General features: G+C 37.1%; 1 protein-coding gene across 3 annotated transcripts in view; it reads left to right on the top strand.

Annotated features, from left to right (window-relative positions):
* The window catches only part of LOC127421410 (cytosolic non-specific dipeptidase-like), a 29,756-nt gene extending 10,115 nt beyond the window's left edge, over window positions 1-19,641 (top strand). The window contains exons 1-12 of one of the 3 annotated variants that reach the window (XM_051664443.1): window positions 602-668; window positions 971-1,084; window positions 1,236-1,379; window positions 4,296-4,458; window positions 7,108-7,196; window positions 9,599-9,799; window positions 12,057-12,141; window positions 12,818-12,978; window positions 14,353-14,517; window positions 14,621-14,762; window positions 15,137-15,284; window positions 18,981-19,641. In XM_051664443.1, the coding sequence (XP_051520403.1) occupies window positions 1,025-1,084; window positions 1,236-1,379; window positions 4,296-4,458; window positions 7,108-7,196; window positions 9,599-9,799; window positions 12,057-12,141; window positions 12,818-12,978; window positions 14,353-14,517; window positions 14,621-14,762; window positions 15,137-15,284; window positions 18,981-19,047 (1,425 nt within the window). In that variant the 5' untranslated portion in view covers window positions 602-668; window positions 971-1,024 and the 3' untranslated portion in view covers window positions 19,048-19,641. Of the gene's footprint in view, window positions 1-601; window positions 669-970; window positions 1,085-1,235; window positions 1,380-4,295; window positions 4,459-7,107; window positions 7,197-9,598; window positions 9,800-12,056; window positions 12,142-12,817; window positions 12,979-14,352; window positions 14,518-14,620; window positions 14,763-15,136; window positions 15,285-18,980 lie in introns of those variants that run through there. The other 2 variants (XM_051664444.1, XM_051664445.1) reach the window with 2 other exon arrangements.
* Window positions 19,642-20,418: the final 777 nt, after the last annotated feature.

Genomic DNA, 20,418 nt, shown 5'->3' with positions numbered 1-20,418 from the left:
CAAACTACACAATGATGACTCTAATACTTTATAGATATTACAGTTTCATTTTCTGTTAATGCATGATTTTCTGTAAAGCTGCTTTGAAATGATGTGTGTTGTGAAAAGTGCTACACAAATAAAAATGACTTGAATATTTGCCTCTACTGAAGTTGGCAACCCTACAGCAGTCTAATGAATTTCTAGTGGTCAATATGCCATTCAGTCTATCTGATTTCCTGATTAATATCTGAATGGTTGTCATTATGGAATATAGCATAATCTGTTATCTGTTTTAATCATTTTACATACATATTACATATGCACGTCAATAAAATGCAAATGATCTCATTCAAATTGAACTTTTATTGCATTTCCAAATGCTGAATGGAAATAAGCGGCACTTTCAAGACACTATGTGTGATAGAATGTTTAAAATCGTGCAGAAATGTACCTTAAACATCACCTTTTGTAGAATGACTCAAAAAGTCTCGCTATTTAGACACTTGACACTTTTCTTAACAAGTTTTCATAAACTCAACGACCCATTTGACCCAAATTGATACGTGTGAGTGATCTGCCCATGTATCAGACTTTTATTTTGAAAACCATTAGTCTCTTCTAAAACTCGTGAGTGTGCGGGTTTCACACCACGTGCATGCATAGAGGGCTTGGGACTTTATTGAGATGTAAAGTGCTTTTTTTTTTTTTTTTATCAGGTTCCTTTGTTGTGTCACATGTGCATCTGTTTGCTGTTGTTTATTTAGTTGTTAGCAGTCATTGCTAGCTAAATGAATTCCTGCGATTAATATGTCGCAGTGTGTTCTATTTTGAACAGATTGTTACTTTGTAGCGCAGCCCATTTCTGATCCCTTTCATCCATTGACAGACTGAGGGAATGATTTTATCAGCAGTTACAGAACTGGGAGGAGTTTCTGTTTATCTCAGCCATACAAAATCTGTATTACACATCAATCTCCCTTTCTTATAGAGAAAAAGTTCAGTGTCTTCTGTCACTGAGTGGTTGGATCACTGTGAAGCAGCAATGTCTTACCTTCCAACTCTCTTCAAATATGTGGATGAGCACCAGGACCAATATGTTGAGGTATTTAATTTGCTTTTCCCTCTTTCTTTTTCTTTACACCGTGACTGTTTTTAAAATCATCAAATAAACATAATTATAATTACAACTGCATATGTTTAACCTGTTGAGTACATGGGGTAACTTTGTATGATAACACTTTGATTCTATGAAGCGCCTGGCACAATGGGTTGCTGTACAGAGTGTGTCTGCCTGGCCAGAGAAACGAGGAGAAATCAAGAAAATGATGGAGATGGCAGCCAAAGACATTGAGCGACTGGGGGGAACTGTTGAGTTGGTTGACATAGGCATGCAGAAGGTGGGTTTTGCTGAAATTCTTTCACAGTAAATCTGAATTCTGCTGCAATGGTTGTGTCTGGCTTTGGAATAAAAAAAATGTAACAGCTGGACTGGTAATACCAGCATTTGGCTGCAATATTGTTTGTCAAGCTAATTCCTCTTTTCTTATTATTGTGGTAGTGAACCACCTGACTGCATGTGTCACACAAATCACAAGTTTGCGGTTGTGAAGTTATGCTTTGAATGTCTTAAACCAAGAACACAAGTGAAAGTTGATTTAAAAAAGCAATTACTTAAAGGTATAGTTCACCCCCAAAAGAAAATTTTCATTATTTACTCACCCTCATGTCTTTTCAAGCCTGTTATGCAGCACTTTTTTAATATAAAGACAGTTAATATAGAGACTGTGTCTGTCAAGCTACAAAAAAACAAAACAAAAGAAAACAAATATAAATCATAAAATCTTGTATGCTATAAGCTAAGTCTTCTAAAGCCATACATTAGCTCTGTATGAGGAACTCAAATTTAAATTGTTATTCACTGAAAACTGTACCCTGCTCCAAAACTTTAAAATTTCACTTGCAATCAAGTTCATATTAAAAAATGGTGCATTAACGCATTACACCAGGTTTGGTGTCATTGATGTACACCATCCATTCTCATGTACAGAAAAACAGAATGGGCAAGGATATTTGAGATTTTAAAGGGCTAGTTCACCAAAAAAAGAAAATTGTGTATGACTTTTTCTTCTGCAGAACACAATTGTCACAAAATATCTTAATTCTGTAGGTCCATAAAATGCAAGTGAATGGTGATCAGACATTTGTAGCTCCAAAATCACATAAAGGAAACATAAAAGTAATCCATAAGACTCCAGTGTAGAAATCCATATATTCAGAAGCAAAATGATAGCAAAAATCAGCATTCAACACCATAGTGCGCTCCAAGCTAGATGAGAAACTCCGGGCTCTGGACTTAAACAGCTCGCTGTGCAGCTGGATCCTGGACTTCCTGTCAAGCAGACGCCAGGTGGTTAGAATAGGCAGCAACATCTCCTCCTCACTGACCCTCAACACTGGAGCCCCACAGGGCTGTGTTCTCAGCCCACTTCTGTATTCCCTGTACACACATGACTGTGTGGCAACACATAGTTCCAATGCTATCATTAAGTTTGCTGATGACACGATGGTGGTAGGTCTGATCACTGACAATGATGAAACAGCCTACAGAGAGGAGATGCTCACTCTGATACACTGGTGTCAGGAGCACAACCTCTCCCTCAACGTCAGTAAGACCAAGGAGCTCGTGGTGGACTTCAGAAGAAAAGACAGAGAACACAGTCCCATCACCATCAATGGAGCACCAGTGGAGAGAGTCAGCAGCTTCAAGTTCCTGGGTGTCCACATCACTGAGGAACTCACATGGTCCATCCACACTGAAGTCGTTGTGAAGAAGGCTCATCAGCGCCTCTTCTTCCTGAGACGGCTGAGGAAGTTTGGAATGAACTGCCACATCCTCACACGGTTCTACACCTGCACTGTAGAGAGCATCCTGACTGGCTGCATCTCCGCCTGGTACGGCAATAGCACCGCCCACAACCGCAAAGCACTGCAAAGGGTGGTGCGAACTTCCAGACACATCATCGGAGGTGAGCTTCCCTCCCTCCAGGAATATATACAAGGCGGTGTGTGAAAGAAGCTCGGAGCATCATCAGAGACTCCAGCCACCCGAGCCATGGGCTGTTCTCACTGCTACCATCAGGTAGGCGGTATCGCAGCATCAGGACCCGCACCAGCCATCTCCATGACAGCTTCTTCCCCCAAGCAATCAGACTTCTGAACTCTTGATCTCCCACGATCAAATACATCAGCACTGCACTTTATAACCCTTACTCTTATATCTCACACCGGACTGTCATAAATTATATTATTATTATGTTATATTCTCTCTTAACAACTGACTATCAACCGACAGCCTGAATGTCAATACAGTACAATACTGTACATTCTATATAGATATACTTTTTTTTAAATGTATTTTTATTTTTATTGAATAATGTGTATCTATATAGTGCATATTGTATACTGTACAGTGTATGTTATTATTTGTAGATTGTTGTGGGTAATTATGTGTATATCAGTCATTTAAATTGTGCTGTGTTAATTTGATGTTATTGTAAATTGGTGTATGTCTCATCACTGTCGCGACTACTATGTTGATCGGAACTGCACCCAAGAATTTCACACACCATTGCACTTGTGTACATGGCTGTGTGACAATAAAGTGATTTGATTTGATTTGATTGGGTGAGAAACAGAACAGTGTTTAAGTCTTTTTTTTTATTTTTGTTTTATTTTATTTTTTTAACTTTAAATCTTCATTTTAACTTTCACTTTCAGATGTGAAAGTGAAACTAAACAGGCACCACATGTGACTTTCAGATGTGAAAGTGGCGATTTAGGGTAAAAAAGGACTTACATTTTTATCTGTTTTCACCCACACCTGTTATATCACTTTTGAAGATATAGATTTAAACACTGGAGTCTTATGAATTACTTAAGTTTGCTTTATGTGATTTTTGGAGCTACAAAGGTCTGATCACCATTCACTTGCATTGTATGGACCTACAGAGCTGAGATATTCTTCTAAAATCTTTGTTTGTTTTCTGCTGATGAAAGAAAGTCATACACATTTGGGATGGCATGAGGGTGAGTAAATGATGAGAGAATTTTCATTTTTGGGAGAACTATCCTTAAGTTAATTCAGTGTCTGTGTTATCCAGTAACACTTAATCCAACTGTTACTTGGAACATCTTGTGAATAAATTTGAATCAATAAGATTAAACATTCTGTATGTCAGCACTGATGGTACAGCACTTCAGCTAGTAATGCAACTCCTGTTTTTTTTTATTTTTTTTTATTTTTTTTTTTAAAGTTGCCAACTGGTGAGCAGATCCCTCTGCCTCCAATAGTTCTGGGCAGACTTGGCTCAGACCCAGGCAAGAAAACTGTGTGCATCTACGGGCACTTGGATGTTCAACCAGCCAACATCGAGGATGGCTGGGACACACCACCCTTCACACTGGTGGAGAAAGACGGTATATATACACACACACACACACACACACACACACACACATAACATAAGTGATCTTTCAAGTGTTAAAGGTGTACAATAGCAGTCTCTGGAGACTGATGCTCACATCTATTTATTAATGAAGCCTTTCTGTGTACTGAAGAAACTTGTTTAGACCAAATTAGATTTATTTAATTGATTTGCTTTTTGTGCAATACTCTGCAAATAGTTCTCCTTCCAGGTAATATTTCACTTTCAATTTGGCCGTACTTAGTCACTTCACTAGCTTTTTTGAACCGAAGAGACTGCTGGTCCAAATTTCTTTACACACATTCCGCTTGCATGTGGCTGATGAAAAAGAAGAAGGAAAAAAAGACTTAAAACTGAAGTAATCTCACTGACTCAGCATTTTACATTTGTGTCCCTTTAGCCTGAAGAGATTTCAAGACAAATCCTGTTGTCTTTTTTTTTGCTGAGATAGATCTGACTCTTGAGCCTAGCCTTGTGACCTGTCAGCTGATTTCCATAGATTTTTTTTTCATGCTTACACAAATGAATATTCATCTAAAAAAAAAAAAAGATATATATATATATATATACAGGTGCATCTCAATAAATTAGAATGTCGTGGAAAAGTTCATTTCAGTAATTCAACTCAAATTGTGAAACTCGTGTATTAAATAAATTCAGTGCACACAGACTGAAGTAGTTTAAGTCTTTGGTTCTTTTAATTGTGATGATTTTGGCTCACATTTAACAAAAACCCACCAATTCACTATCTCAAAAAATTAGAATACATCATAAGACCAATAAAAAAAAACATTTTTAGTGAATTGTTGGCCTTCTGGAAAGTATGTTCATTTACTGTATATGTACTCAATACTTGGTAGGGGCTCCTTTTGCTTTAATTACTGCCTCAATTCGGCGTGGCATGGAGGTGATCAGTTTGTGGCACTGCTGAGGTGGTATGGAAGCCCAGGTTTCTTTGACAGTGGCCTTCAGCTCATCTGCATTTTTTGGTCTCTTGTTTCTCATTTTCCTCTTGACAATACCCCATAGATTCTCTATGGGGTTCAGGTCTGGTGAGTTTGCTGGCCAGTCAAGCACACCAACACCATGGTCATTTAACCAACTTTTGGTGCTTTTGGCAATGTGGGCAGGTGCCAAATCCTGCTGGAAAATGAAATCAGCATCTTTAAAAAGCTGGTCAGCAGAAGGAAGCATGAAGTGCTCCAAAATTTCTTGGTAAACGGGTGCAGTGACTTTGGTTTTCAAAAAACACAATGGACCAACACCAGCAGATGACATTGCACCCCAGATCATCACAGACTGTGGAAACTTAACACTGGACTTCAAGCAACTTGGGCTATGAGCTTCTCCACCCTTCCTCCAGACTCTAGGACCTTGGTTTCCAAATGAAATACAAAACTTGCTCTCATCTGAAAAGAGGACTTTGGAACACTGGGCAACAGTCCAGTTCTTCTACTCCTTAGCCCAGGTAAGATGCCTCTGACGTTGTCTGTGGTTCAGGAGTGGCTTAACAAGAGGAATACGACAACTGTAGCCAAATTCCTTGACATGTCTGTGTGTGGTGGCTCTTGATGCCTTGACCCCAGCCTCAGTCCATTCCTTGTGAAGTTCACCCAAATTCTTGAATCGATTTTGCTTGACAATCATAAGGCTGCGGTTCTCTCGGTTGGTTGTGCATCTTTTTCTTCAACACTTTTTCCTTCCACTCAACTTTCTGTTAACATGCTTGGATACAGCACTCTGTGAACAGCCAGCTTCTTTGGCAATGAATGTTTGTGGCTTACCCTCCTTGTGAAGGGTGTCAATGATTGTCTTCTGGACAACTGTCAGATCAGCAATCTTCCCCATGATTGTGTAGCCTAGTGAACCAAACTGAGAGACCATTTTGAAGGCTCAGGAAACCTTTGCAGGTGTTTTGAGTTGATTAGCTGATTGGCATGTCACCATATTCTAATTTTTTGAGATAGTGAATTGGTGGGTTTTTGTTAAATGTGAGCCAAAATCATCACAATTAAAAGAACCAAAGACTTAAACTACTTCAGTCTGTGTGCATTGAATTTATTTAATACATGAGTTTCACAATTTGAGTTGAATTACTGAAATAAATGAACTTTTCCACGACATTCTAATTTTTTGAGATGCACCTGTATATAATATATTCTGGTTTGCATGTCAATTAAACCATGTTGATTTTTTTGAGATAGTGAAAATGATTTGCAGTACATTTCTGCTTTCATTAAATTTCCTTTAATTCTAAGTTTGGCAGAAAACTTCACTAATTGTCATAATTTCACTATTGGGTTCTTATTTCATTTTTAAGTTTTACCACTGGCTAGTTGTAACAGTGGAAATCTCTTATTATAGATCAGTCAAAATATTTTATTGGAAAACATTCCATTTGGTAGAAATTCAGAAATAAATGGTAAACCATCCCTTGAAACTTGCATAAATTTTCACTTTTTCATTATTTTTTAATTTATTGTTAAATGATGGTGTTATTAATTGGTCTTTTGTATAGAAAAATACTGACTTAATAGAGATGGCAACTAGAAATGCGTTTATAACACTAGATTTACGTAGTTTTTTTTATTTTCTTTATTTTAAAGGTTTGTAATCGCTGTTTATTTCATTGTTGTAAAAGGTAAAATGTATGGACGAGGATCTACTGATGACAAAGGCCCTGTACTAGCCTGGTTCAACATCATTGAGGCCTATCAGAAGATTGGACAGGTGCAAATACTGTTTTTGATTTTCTAAATTACGTCATCTGCTTACTCATTAAGCCTTTAACACCTGTGCAAATTCCTCATTTATGTAACTTTAGAAGAAAAGCAGAATGTATTACAAACAGTATGATAATATCAGTGGTTTAGGATGGTTGCTAAAAGTTTATCACTTAATATTAAGTTTGATTGCTTAAGAGTAAGATAGATAATATGACATCAATTTTACCATGCCAGAATAGAAAGTAAATTGCAGTTGCATGTGGATCGATTGTGACCGAGTATAAGCTGAGCTCAAAACTGCAAATTATAATCAAATTACATTGCATACAATCCTCCCCTTATCCAGTGATTGTCTCATATGCCACAGTTTCTCAATCATTTTCGCCTGAGTTAACTATGTCATTAGTTTTACAGTTCCACCTTTATTCGCTTATTGACAGCTTGACAGAGGAACCAAATGTCCAAAGGTTGTTTTATGGGGGAGTCATGTGATGCCATGCGAGGATTGGACGTGTAAACGGCGAGCTCTGCACGCTTTGCTAGTTTGATCAGTCCAAGCGAGTGTAAGAGTTACCGTCCAATTTCCCTGATCCAGCTAGATGTAAAAATTTTGCCAATGATTCTGGCTAAACGATTAAGTTATGACATCTCTTATACATATAGGTCAGGTGGGTTTACTACACTCGGTGACGTGTATGAGAGTGGAGTGTTGAGATCTTTTGAGAATTTGGTTCATCATTTTGGGATTCCCAGATCTCAATTTTATAGGTATTTACAGCTGCGCCACCTGCTCTGTATTGTTTTTGGGAGTAGCACACACCGCCCTACAGTGGCAGATACTCTGGTAGAGGTGATTACTGCTTTTGGAAAAGGTCATGAGGCATCAGTGTATTACTCCCTGCTAATTCAGAGTCTGGGGGATGGAGCTTTAACTTCTATCAAGAGATTATGGGAGAAAGATTTGAACTTGGTATTAGAGGGGGGAGTGTGGGCTAGGATTCTAAAAAACGTCAAGTCTGCATCTAAAGATGCAAGGGTGCGCCTTATTCAATGTAATATTTTACATAGATTTGATTGGACCCCCTCTAGATTATATAGTGTTGGTCTTAAAGACACACACACCTGCTGGCGATGCCAGTCAGAAGTTGGAGACACAACCCATGTCTTTTGGGGGTGTGTTAAGATTCAAGATTTTTGGTTGAAGGTTCAGAGTTATTTTTGTGACGTTTTGAGCACTCAAATTTTACTTTGCCCCAGACTTTGTATTTTGGGTGATGGGGCGGTCATAAATTTGGGGGACAAATATATAAAAAATTGGGTTCTGACTAGTATTATGATTGGCAGACAAGTTAATTTAAGGGGTTGGAAGTCGGACGGAGCGGCATCATTTCCAGTGTGGTGTGCGGAGATGGGGAGGGTGGCAACTTTTGAAGAAGGGTTATCTAGAAGACTGGGAAATTTGGACTTGTTTGTGGGAAAGTGGGGCAAATATCTGGTGTTTTTGGAAGGCTCTCGGGAAGGACAGTGGAGAGAGAGGTGTAGTTATGTGTGTGATATATATATATATATATATATTTATTATATATATATATATATATATATATATATATATATTATATATATATATATATATATATATATATATATATATATATATATATATATATTTATTATATAATTTTTTTGTTTGTGTGTGTAATCATGTGGGACCACTGGGGTGTTCTTGTAGGTGGGATTGAGGGGGGGTGAGGTAATAGACGGGGTTAAGTGTTGATTTTGTTTGTATGTTTTGGTTTTATTTGTTTAATATATGAATCAGTTAAAAAAAAATGTTAATCACAAAGGTTGTTTTATGATCTTTGTCTCATCTTTTATGATTTAAACTTGTCTTGTGTGTGCGCATTTAAAACCTTACCACTGTCAAGTTAATTCAATTAGACTTAACTGTAAGCATTGTTTTAATGCTATGCAGTGTTTTTTTATATATACTGTAGCTATACTGTACTTTACATACACTATCAGCCAAAAGGTTTGAACACAGCTACTCATTCTTTATTGTTACTATTCTTCCTATGTCATAAAAACTATACAATAACACAAATAAAAGTATGGTCACTGTGTAGTGATCACAAAAATATTAAACAAATCAAAATTATCTTATATTGTAGTTTCTTGAAAGGAGCCAACTTTTGCCTAGATTACAGCTCTATACACTTTGGACATTCTCAATTCTTCTTGAGGTATGCACCTGGGATGCATTGAAGAAGTTACCAAGTAAACTGGGCACTTGTTGGCTGCTTATACTTCATGATCACAGTCCAAAAATAATTCAGATTGTTGGTTTGCAAAAAAACTTCTCATACAGGTGAAATATTTAATGGATTTTGCATTGAAATTCTACCACAGGAACTGCCCATCAATATAAAGTTCTGCTTTGAGGGAATGGAGGAGTCTGGATCAGAGGGATTAGATGAGTTGGTTTTCTCCCGCAAAGATACTTTCTTTAAGGATGTAGACTATGTCTGCATTTCTGATAACTACTGGCTGGGGAAGACCAAGCCCTGCATTACCTATGGCCTGAGAGGAATCTGCTACTTCTTTATTGAGGTATGAGTTAATGACAAGGAAACTGGTGCTGCTTTATTAAGGTTGAGTTAGAGAATCAGGAGTTATCCAAGGCAAATGATCAATTTCTTCAACCTGACTTCGTCTGACTGCATGTGCTGCTCATAGTGCAATGGATTCTGTAATATTATTTCCCATATTCATAACTTGCGATCAACTGAGTTTTTAAAAGGCCAGTGTAAATATATTTATACAGTATACTGTATAAAATCCGGAAATCCGGACCTATTGAATGCGTCTTTCGCTGTCCAACAAAGCGATGCAAGACTATTAATGTGTTATGTATGTGTTGTGTTGCTGTGCTGAAGTGCCGCCTTTAGCCAATAGATGCCCGCCCCACGCTCACACATCTCTGACCCAAACGCTGAAGGAGAAGAGCTGTTTGTTTGCGGTGAAGCGCTACCGTGCAAGGACTAATTGCGATTTCATTAATTCAGTCAATCGTGCAGACTTAATGGATACCATACCGATGTCTCAGATATCAAAATCGGCAGGTTCCAGAGTGATTTGAATGTTTTTTTCCTTATTATTCAGTAAGTGCTACGTTTACTGTCACTGCCACATTTGTAACGTCGGTTTTTCTACATTAATGTGAAAATGACAATGAATACAAATTAAATAATACATTTTCTCTGGAGTGCCAACCCCTCTACATTCTGTGGAAATGATTATTTCTGGATTATGCATTTCAATTCACAGTTTTGACCAAGTATGTGGTCACTACTTTTTCTCTGCATATGATTTAGAATGGCGTCACGTCGTGTGGTTCTTCACCTCCACATCGTACATTTAAAATCGTTTAATGCACACCTAGCCGTGGATTATCCCTTATTTACTGTAAATATACATTATATATATATATATATATATATATATATAATGTATATGTGTATAGACAGAATCAAGGCTGATACATAGTGTGTGTGTGTATGTGTGTAGTGTGTGTGTGTGTGTGTGTGTGTGATATATATATATATATATATATATATATATATATATATATATATATATATATAAAATATCTCACACATAAAATGCTATATAATTATACATATTTTACATATAATGTTGTTGTTATTATTATTATTATTATTATAATTATATACATATACACACCACATTACACTTATACCAAGATCTGGACAGCATCATGGCCGATATTATATGTAGTATACAAAACATTGCAAAGAGAGAAAAGATGATGTACACAGAATTGCTGCCTTTAAGGAATGTTCTGGGTTCAATACAAGTTAAGCTCAATACAAGGCAGCATTTGTAACATAATATTAAATACAACAAAAATTAATTTTGACTCGTCCCTCCTTTAAAAAAAAGCAAAAATTAGAGTTACAATGAGGCACTTACAATGGAAGTGAATGGGGGCCGATTTTTGAACATTAAAATACTCACTGTTTCGGAAGTATAGCCACATGATGTAAACAATATGTGTGTAAACATGATTTTAGTGTGATAAAATCACTTACTAATATTTTCTGTGTAAAGTTATAGCCAATTTTACATCTCCGTTGCCATGACGATGTAACATCAACAAAACCTAAACCCCTAAAATGACTGTAAAAATGATGATTTAAACAACTTGACAGCTCAAATAATACAAGAGTTTTAACAGAAGTGTTTTATAAAATTATAAGCTTCACATCTGTGTTTAAACCCTTCAAAAATTGGCCCCATTCACTTCCATTGTAAGTGCCTCATTGTAACCTCGATTTTAGCTCTGTTTTTGGGATGGGGGGCCAAAAAACAAGCCACGTGATAAGATGCGTGGATTGACACTCTCAGACGCTGAGGCAGTTGAGATTTGTCCTCCGCCACCCGGATTGAGGCGAGTCACTACGCCACCACGAGGACTTGGGAATTGGGCATGCCAAATTGGGGAGAAAAGGGGAGAAAATCCCCAAAAAATAGAGGGAAAAAAAGGAGGGATGAGTCAAAATAAATTGTGATAATCAACATTATGCCACAAATGCTGTCGATTGAGCTCAACTTGTATTGAACCCAGAACATTCCTTTAATGCCGATGGACAATTATTTTACAACATTTTTACACAAATTAGAAAATTACATATGGAATCCAAAAGATAAAAGATAAATAAATTAACAACTTTTTACTACTCATAACTTTACTTCATGGGAAAGGACAATATGCTTTTCAAGGCAAAGTTTTGATTTTTCTCTTTAAGGATCTCAAGTCTGTTTAAAACGTCTTTTATTTTTACAGGTGGAATGCTGTGATAAAGATCTTCACTCTGGAGTGTTCGGAGGATCTGTTCATGAAGCTATGACTGACCTCATAGCTCTGATGGGTGAGAGTGGACAGATGCTTACATTGTTTTTTTGGAGCAAACAGGGTCAGTAAGTTGATTGTGGAGATTCAATATGACAGGGATTTCCTGGAATGTATCTAGCAAGGGCCCTTGGATCAGCTCATCTCACAATTGTATGAACCTTTAAAATGTTTATTGGTGTTTGTTGATACATCATAACCACATTTACAATTTGTGGCCATTTGATTTAATTTCTAAACCTTGGACATTAATAGAGAGTTATAACCACTTCAGTCTTCTGGGAATATGGATAGAAAGTGGCTGCAGGAATTTGCTCCCATTCAGACAAAAGAAGACTGTCCTATTGCCGTATACCAGTTCATCCCAAAGGTGTTCAATTGGATTTAGGTCTGACACTTTTTAGTCAGTGCAGGCCAGTCAAGTTCTTCTAATCCTGACCCAGTAAATTTTATGGACCTCGCTTTGTGCACAACAGAAACTTGGTGCGCCCAATTCTACAAAAAAAATTTGTCTAAGGAGATTGCATTTTGTCTAAGGAGATTACATGGCTGTATGTTTGATTTTACATACCTGATAGTAGTGGGTGCAGCTGAGATAGCCGAACCAGTTAATTGTAAGCGGTGTCCATGTAGTTTTGGCCCTGTAACAAATCTGTTTCATGATGCTTGAATGTGCATGAACTTTGTGTTTTCAGGCTCTTTGGTGGATAACAAGGGGAAGATTTTAATCTCGGGGATGTATGATGATGTGGCTAAATTGACTGATGATGAGAAAAAGCTCTATGAGAAGATCGACTTTGACATGGCAGAGTACGCCAAAGATGTCGGAATATGCAAACTGCTGCATGACACCAAGGTAAATTGCCAAAATGTTGGTGTCGGCGGGTCCACAGGGGGTGCTATATTGCTATTTAAATGTTTTTTTATTTCTTTTTACTTAAAACATTAAAGTCCCAGAATACATAGGTCAGGCACATGAGGTATCGTTTGAAAGCTTAGAATCTGAACTTTTTAGAGAATACAATCAATAACAAAATAAGGCCTGAAAATATATTTGTAGCAAATTAGCACCCCCCCCTAGAGGTAATAGGGTAGAAATATTAATTTGAATATAAAATTCTTTCACATGGCACTGAAATGGACAAGTCATATCTCCAATGAAAGCTCTCGTTCTCAGGAATGTGAATATTTTGTTGCCCTAATACCACAGTTTGAAGGAATTTTAAAAGAATCACAATATGAAATATGATTTCTGTAAGTCATCCAATACATATGTCTCTTATGTACCTATTATTGCTGCTGTAAGCTGCAAATAGATAAAAACTTTATATTCGCTTTTACCTTAGGCAGGTGTCTAAAAAAATGAGCTTAATTGGTTGAATAATCTAATGTTATATGTCCAGAACAAAATATGCCATCCATCAGGAAAAGCATGCTAAATAAATCATCATAAAAATATGTTTTCAACTATTGATGATAAATAGGAGGATCTCAGCTTTCTAATGAAACCTAGATTGAGCTTCTAGTCCACTCAGAGGCCGAGATATTCAATGAAAGATGAGAGTGGTGTATAAACAGAAAATTAGACTGAATGCCTATAAACGAGCAAATCTGTGAGGGCTTAAATGCGTTAGAGCACCACCTACATCTGCATATTGTGATGGAATGTGATGAGTTGTGCGTGGATGCCGCGGAGAATAGCGTGAAGCTTCCACACGTGCTAGGTCTCCGCAGTAACGCGCTCAACAAGCCACGTGATAAGATGCACGGATTGACAGTCTCAGACGTGGAGGCAACTGAGATTTGTCCTCCGCCACCTGGATTGAAGCGAGGACTGTGATGGAATGTGAAGACTTTTCAAAGTGAGAGAGTGAACAGAACCAGAATTACATGCTTACAAAGTTGGAACAACAACAACAAAAAAGATAAAATAAAATAAAAATCTGTTTATCATATGATTATAAACACATACAATATTATTTAGGAATAATTGGACTTTTTTTTTTTTTTTTTTTATTTTCCTCTTCGGGGCTTTCTGTAGAAATGAGACCAATTTTTTGCATTTAGTCCACAGTGTGTGTGAATGGTGAGCTTTTAAATTTGAGTGTGAAAAATTGCAGGCGGCAGCCCAAAAATGCATCAGAGTTTAATGAGTAATTAATGTAATTTTAACATTTGACACACTATAGGAGTCAAGGCCCTTTTAAATGTCTCACATGTGTCTGTACAGGACCAAATTCTGATGCATCGTTGGAGATACCCATCTCTGTCTCTGCACGGCATCGAGGGAGCATTCTCCGAAGCAGGGGCCAAAACTGTCATTCCACGCAAGGTCAATGGCAAGTTCTCCATTCGTCTGGTGCCTGATATGGACCCCAAAGTGGTGGAGAAACTGGTTTGTAGTTGTTTTGGTTTATTTAATGCTCTGCCAAACACATAGAGTCATCTCCATTCCCTACAAACTTAGTGCATGTCTTGATGTGTTGTTTGTCTCACAGGTAATTACCCACCTGGAGAAGAAGTTTGCAGAGTTGCAAAGTCCCAACAAACTGAATGCGTATATGGGACATGGAGCCAAGGCCTGGGTGTCAGACTTCAACCATCCTCACTACATGGCTGGCAGAAAAGCCATGAAGACCGGTAAGATACAATACATGGGTTAATATGTTAAAAAGAAGTCCTGCCTTACAGTTAAAAGAGCCAGTCACCTTTTTATTTACTGTTGAACATGTATGTGCATTAGCTGGACCAGCTTAAAGTCTTTTTTGTAGCATTATTTCAGCTAAAAAAAACATTTATGATGATGCGTTTAGGTCTGATTTGACACATTTTAAAAAGTCATCTTGCCAAATAGTTTTGGAGGTTTTGTTTTTTTTATCATTCATATTGCAAGCTGTACTTGCATTTTTTTTTTTCTAGATAGAAAATGGCTGGCCTGTGGGCTACCAAGATGGCTACTGGGTGAAAGGACCTTGATGTAACCAGCTTCTGTCTCTGTCTTTCAATTGTGTTAGTTTTTGGCGTGGAACCTGACCTAACCCGTGAGGGAGGGAGTATCCCAGTGACTCTAACCTTCCAAGAAGCTACCGGACAGAATGTCATGCTGCTACCTGTTGGTTCCTCCGACGACGGAGCTCACTCGCAGAACGAGAAACTCAATAGGTAATTTTTATGCATAGCTACAACAGACATCTTGTTGTTAAGGTCTAACTGTGAAGCCACTAATGCATATGACAGCACCTGTCAAAATCTGTAGTCAACAAATCACTTCATCGCTCTCATAGACAGTGTTGCTGTACACATGCATGGCTGTACACTTCCGATGCTGCTCCTGCGCAGACCAAAGGAAAATATTTGAATATTTAAAATATGTGGGGAAAAATCAAGAGATTTTGTGAATGAGTGCTTCAGTTAAGAGTCCATCTGCATATCTACTGATATTCAGCATGGAACTGAAGCTGTAAGAAATCATGAGCGGAAATATGCAGAACTGATGCATTCGTGAGACAAATACAGATATTTAACATTTTTAATGCCACTAAACAGAATGGAAAAAATAATGACTGTTTCCAAACATATGGAAACCCACAGATGCCATGCATTATTTTTTTTTTCTTTTCTTAAAATCACTACATATTTTTCTTGATCATGAGAAAACATAAGCAAGTTAGCCTAAATATTTGCTATATATACAGTTGTGCTCAAAAGTTTGCATACCCTTGGAGAATTGGTAATATATGTACCATTTTTAAAGAAAACATGAGTGAGCAGGCAAAACACATTTATTTTATTTCTTATGGAATTCATATTCAACTGTAGGTTATAACAGAATGGCACAATCATAAAACAAAACATGGCAACAAAGAAAAAAATTAAATGACCCCTGTTCAAAAGTCTGCATACCCTTAGTTCTTAATACTGTGTATTGCCCCCTTTAGCATCAATGACAGCGTGCGGTCTTTTATAATAGTTGTCTATGAGGCCCCAAATTCTTGCAGGTGGTATAGCTTCCCATTCGTCTTGGTAAAATGCCTCCAGGTCATGCAAAGTCTTTGGTCATCTTGCATGAACCACACGTTTGAGATCTCTCCAGAGTGGCTCGATGATATTAAGGTCAGGAGACTGTGATGGCCACTCCAGAACCTTCACCTTTTTCTGCTGTAACCACTGGAGGATCAACTTGGCCTTGTGCTTAGGGTCATTGTCATGCTGGAAAGTCCAAGAGCGTCCCATGCGCAGCTTTCGTGCAGAAGAATGCAAATTGTCTGCCAGTATTTACTGATAACATGCTGCGTTCATCTTGCCATCATTTTTCACAAGATTCCCCGTGCCTTTAGAGCTCACACATCCCCAAAACATCAGTGAGCCACCATCATGCTTCACAGTGGGGATGGTATTCTTTTCACTATAGACCTTGTTGACCCCTCTCCAAACATAGCGCTTATGGTTGTGACCATAAAGCTCTATTTTGGTCTCGTCACTCCAAATTACAGTGTGCCAGAAGCTGTGAGGCGAGTCAAGGTGTTGTCGGGCATATTGTAACCTGGCTTTTTTTGTGGCATTGGCGCAGTAAAGGCTTCTTTCTGGTAACTCGACCATGCAGCTCATTTTTGTTCAAGTATCGTCATATTGTGCTCCTTGAAACAACCACAACGTCTTTTTTCAGAGCAGCCTGTGTTTCTCCTGAGGTTACCTGTGGGTTTTTCTTTGTATCCCGAACAATTCTTCTGGCAGTTGTGGCTGAAATCTTTCTTGGTCTATTTGACCTTGGCTTGGTATCGAGATCCCCAAATTTTCCACTTCTTAATAAGTGATTGAACAGTACTAACTGGCATTTTCAAGGCTTTGGATATCTTTTTATATCCTTTTCCTTTTTATATCCCCCAAGGATGATCCAGACTTATGGAGGTCCACAATTATTTTTTCTGAGGTCTTGGCTGATTTCTTTTGATTTTTCCATGATTTCAAGCAAAGAGGCACTGAGTTTGAAGGTAGGCCTTAAAATACATCCACAGGTACACCTTCAGTTCAGTTCACCTCCTGTCAGAAGCTAATTGTCTAAAGGCTTGACATCATTTTCTGGAATTTTTCAAGCTGGTTAAAGGCACAGTTAACTTGGTGTATGTAAACTTCTGACCCACTGGAATTGTGATAGTCAATTAAAAGTGAAACAATCGGTCTGTAAACTATTGTTGGAAATATAACTCATGTTATGCACAAAGTAGATGTCCTAAACGACTTGCCAAAACTATAGTTTGCTAATATGAAATCTGTGGAGTGGTCAAAAAATTTGTTTTAATGACTTCAGCCTAAGTGTATGTAAACTTCCGACTTTAACTGTGTCTATCTATCGATCTATCTATCTATCATTTATTTATTGCAGATATTTAGGGTTATTGTGCCAGGATGATTTCTAAATAACTAGAACACGTTTTCTCAAGATGTATAAATAATGTATATATTTCTTAATAATTTGTACTGTTCTGTATTTTGTATACTACTGTATGCTACTGAAATATGCAATAAATGAAAAAAATTTATAATATTTATTTATTGCAAATATTTATGCTACCGTAATTGTGCCAGGATGATTTCTCTATAATTAGACTAATAATTTTAACTAATTAATTGCACCATTTTCTGCGATTAATCGCTATTAAATTATGGTACATGATACATTACATCAAACATTAAAACAATGTTTATTTACTTTATACATTTTCTCAAAGAACTTGCAAGAGATTGGTTAGTCATCATTTATTTTAATTATTTAGATATGCATGTTATTATTATTATTTTTTGTTTTTGTGGATAGAGTTAATTAAACAAATTTTTACAGGTATTAATCTTTGATACAAATATATGTGTACATGCCATAATTGCTGTAATTAAAAGTTGGGCAAAATCTTGTGTTTTCCAGTGGACCTTTTTTAGGAACAAATGGGCAGATTAAATCCATATAAAACTTCATTGGCAAGAGAAATTTAAGTGTACATTGCCAAAGCATTATCAGACACTATACATACAGATATAAAACATATTGAATGCTGAAGTTTATTATGCCCGGGACATGCATCACGCTTAATGAATAAGCGTGCACTGCTCCACACAATAAGTTTCTGTGCGAGGATGTGAAGTTGATGCTCAACGTGTGCACCTCAATTTATGTATGCTAATTTTAACCACAGAAAATTGGGAGAAACATTAGTGAAGTTTCGCCCATTGTACAGAGGTGTCTGGGTTTGTTCCTGGCAGGCAGCAGATGCCCTAACCTGTCCCCAACCTAATACTAACTATCAGGAGCCTGTGAGGCTGAGTAGCATGCCAAGAACAACCCGATACACCTTTCACCTATCGCGTGAAGTTTCAGGAAGTGTAATTGTGTTAACTTTTTTTTTAACACGTTAAACAAAAAAATATTAATTGCAGAAATTATATTTCCCAGCCCTAATAAATAAATTATATATATAAAAATACTATGTACTGTATGCTACTGAAATATGAAAAACCCTTAAAGTCGGGACTACCAAAATATGTTTGAATTGTTAGCCTAATGAAGAAATTAAATGTTCTGCATTAGATGGTTAATTATTTGCATTGCATTTCTTTATAAAGAATGACAAAGTGAAATCTACATGGGTCTGGTGTTTCTGATAAAGGTTCTGCTTTGAATGGTCTGCCCAATAGAAAGAGGTTTTGCTCAGCAAGAACAAAAATTACATTGCTCATTGCAGGCAAACTGTATTTATGCATACCCACTGTAAGAAGTTCTTATGTTACAGGTGAGATGTTTAGAAATGATAATGGCAATCTTTTGCAATGCTTTCAATATTTTTTCCCCTTTTTCTGCCTTAACAGGTCCAACTATGTTCAGGGCACCAAGATGTTGGGAGCTTACTTCTATGAAGTATCTCAGCTTAGTTAACTGGGACTTCTGGTTCAACATGACTAGGCTGGTGTATTTTTAGGTGTCTGAAGATATGAAGAACTTTGATAAGGGTACGGGTCTCTAAAGTGATCCTATCATTTTATTGTACGATCTTTCTTCAGCCCTGGTGGCATTCATTTACTGGTGAGGAAATAAAAAGTAAATGGTGGCAGGCTTGTTTTATTATTACTGAGCCTTGTGACCTGATGACAATCTTATGCGGTAGCACGTGACAGTATGCAACAACAGCTTGATGGCTCTTAGTTGGCATTTTGCTATTAAATACATTTACAGCACTTATGTATATTTCCACCTGTTTTGCAACTCTCCTGCAGTCCAGTTCTCTCTAAATGTGGTTCACCAAGCATATCAAGTGTTTGTGTATGTCAGAAGAAAAATGCCATTTAAACCAAAAACACATACGTTGCTGATTTAGCTACATGTATCCCTGTCAGTCTGTCAACTCATGTCTTAATATTTGATTTTCAGATATGATTCTTTTTAATATGGAATATGACAATCTGTAATCTGACATATGTTTTCATATATATTACATATGCACACCAATAAAATGCAAATTACTTTTCCAAATATCTTTTTACTGTTGTTTATTGATTTAAAACCTGATGAAAGGCTGTTTTTGTGTTGTTTAAATGCATACATTGCTTTTTCAAACAGATAGTCTGATAGACAATATGATGCACTGCTTACAATTAATTGCGATTTATAATCGGGAAGTGGAACACAAGACGGGGTCTCAAACTATTCGGCAATCTTTACTTAATTGTTAATAATTTATCCTTAAATTTATCCTTGTCCCTCAAATGTGTTCCCGGTTGGCTAGTGGTCCCCAAGTAATTTGAGGTGGAGACAACCTTAACATAAAATATTTTTATTTATTTTTTATGTAATATTGGGTAAAATATCTTAGAAAACATGTTTTACAGTTTTATTTTTTTATATTTGACATCATGTCTCATTTACTTTTCACATACAGTACATATTTATATGTGTGTGTGTATTTATAAGCTGATGTTTGATGCTAGCAGGTGGACTAACAGCATACCGGTGGGTCTGCCCTCTATGAGCGGGAGGTCACATTTATCCCATACCTCCTCCTTTATAGCCTCAGGTACCATGCAACAAAACCAGGCGAGGTAGCTGAATCCAAATGGACAAACTTGTCTGGTGGCGCTATTGTCTCATGACAACCAGTCTCTAAATCTGACCAGACAGCATATCTGCCCTTAAGATGTTTTTTTATTTTATTATTTTTTTTTATTTTTATATATAAACGTCTCTCCCTCTCTTCTGCTTGTGTTCAGAGCAGTTTTGGTCCATCTGACATTTTTCTGAATGTAGCATGTT

Source organism: Myxocyprinus asiaticus, chromosome 30 (genome assembly GCF_019703515.2).
Source record: "Myxocyprinus asiaticus isolate MX2 ecotype Aquarium Trade chromosome 30, UBuf_Myxa_2, whole genome shotgun sequence".
In the NCBI taxonomy this organism is placed as follows: domain Eukaryota; kingdom Metazoa; phylum Chordata; class Actinopteri; order Cypriniformes; family Catostomidae; genus Myxocyprinus; species Myxocyprinus asiaticus.
This window is presented reverse-complemented; position numbering and strand designations above follow the sequence as displayed.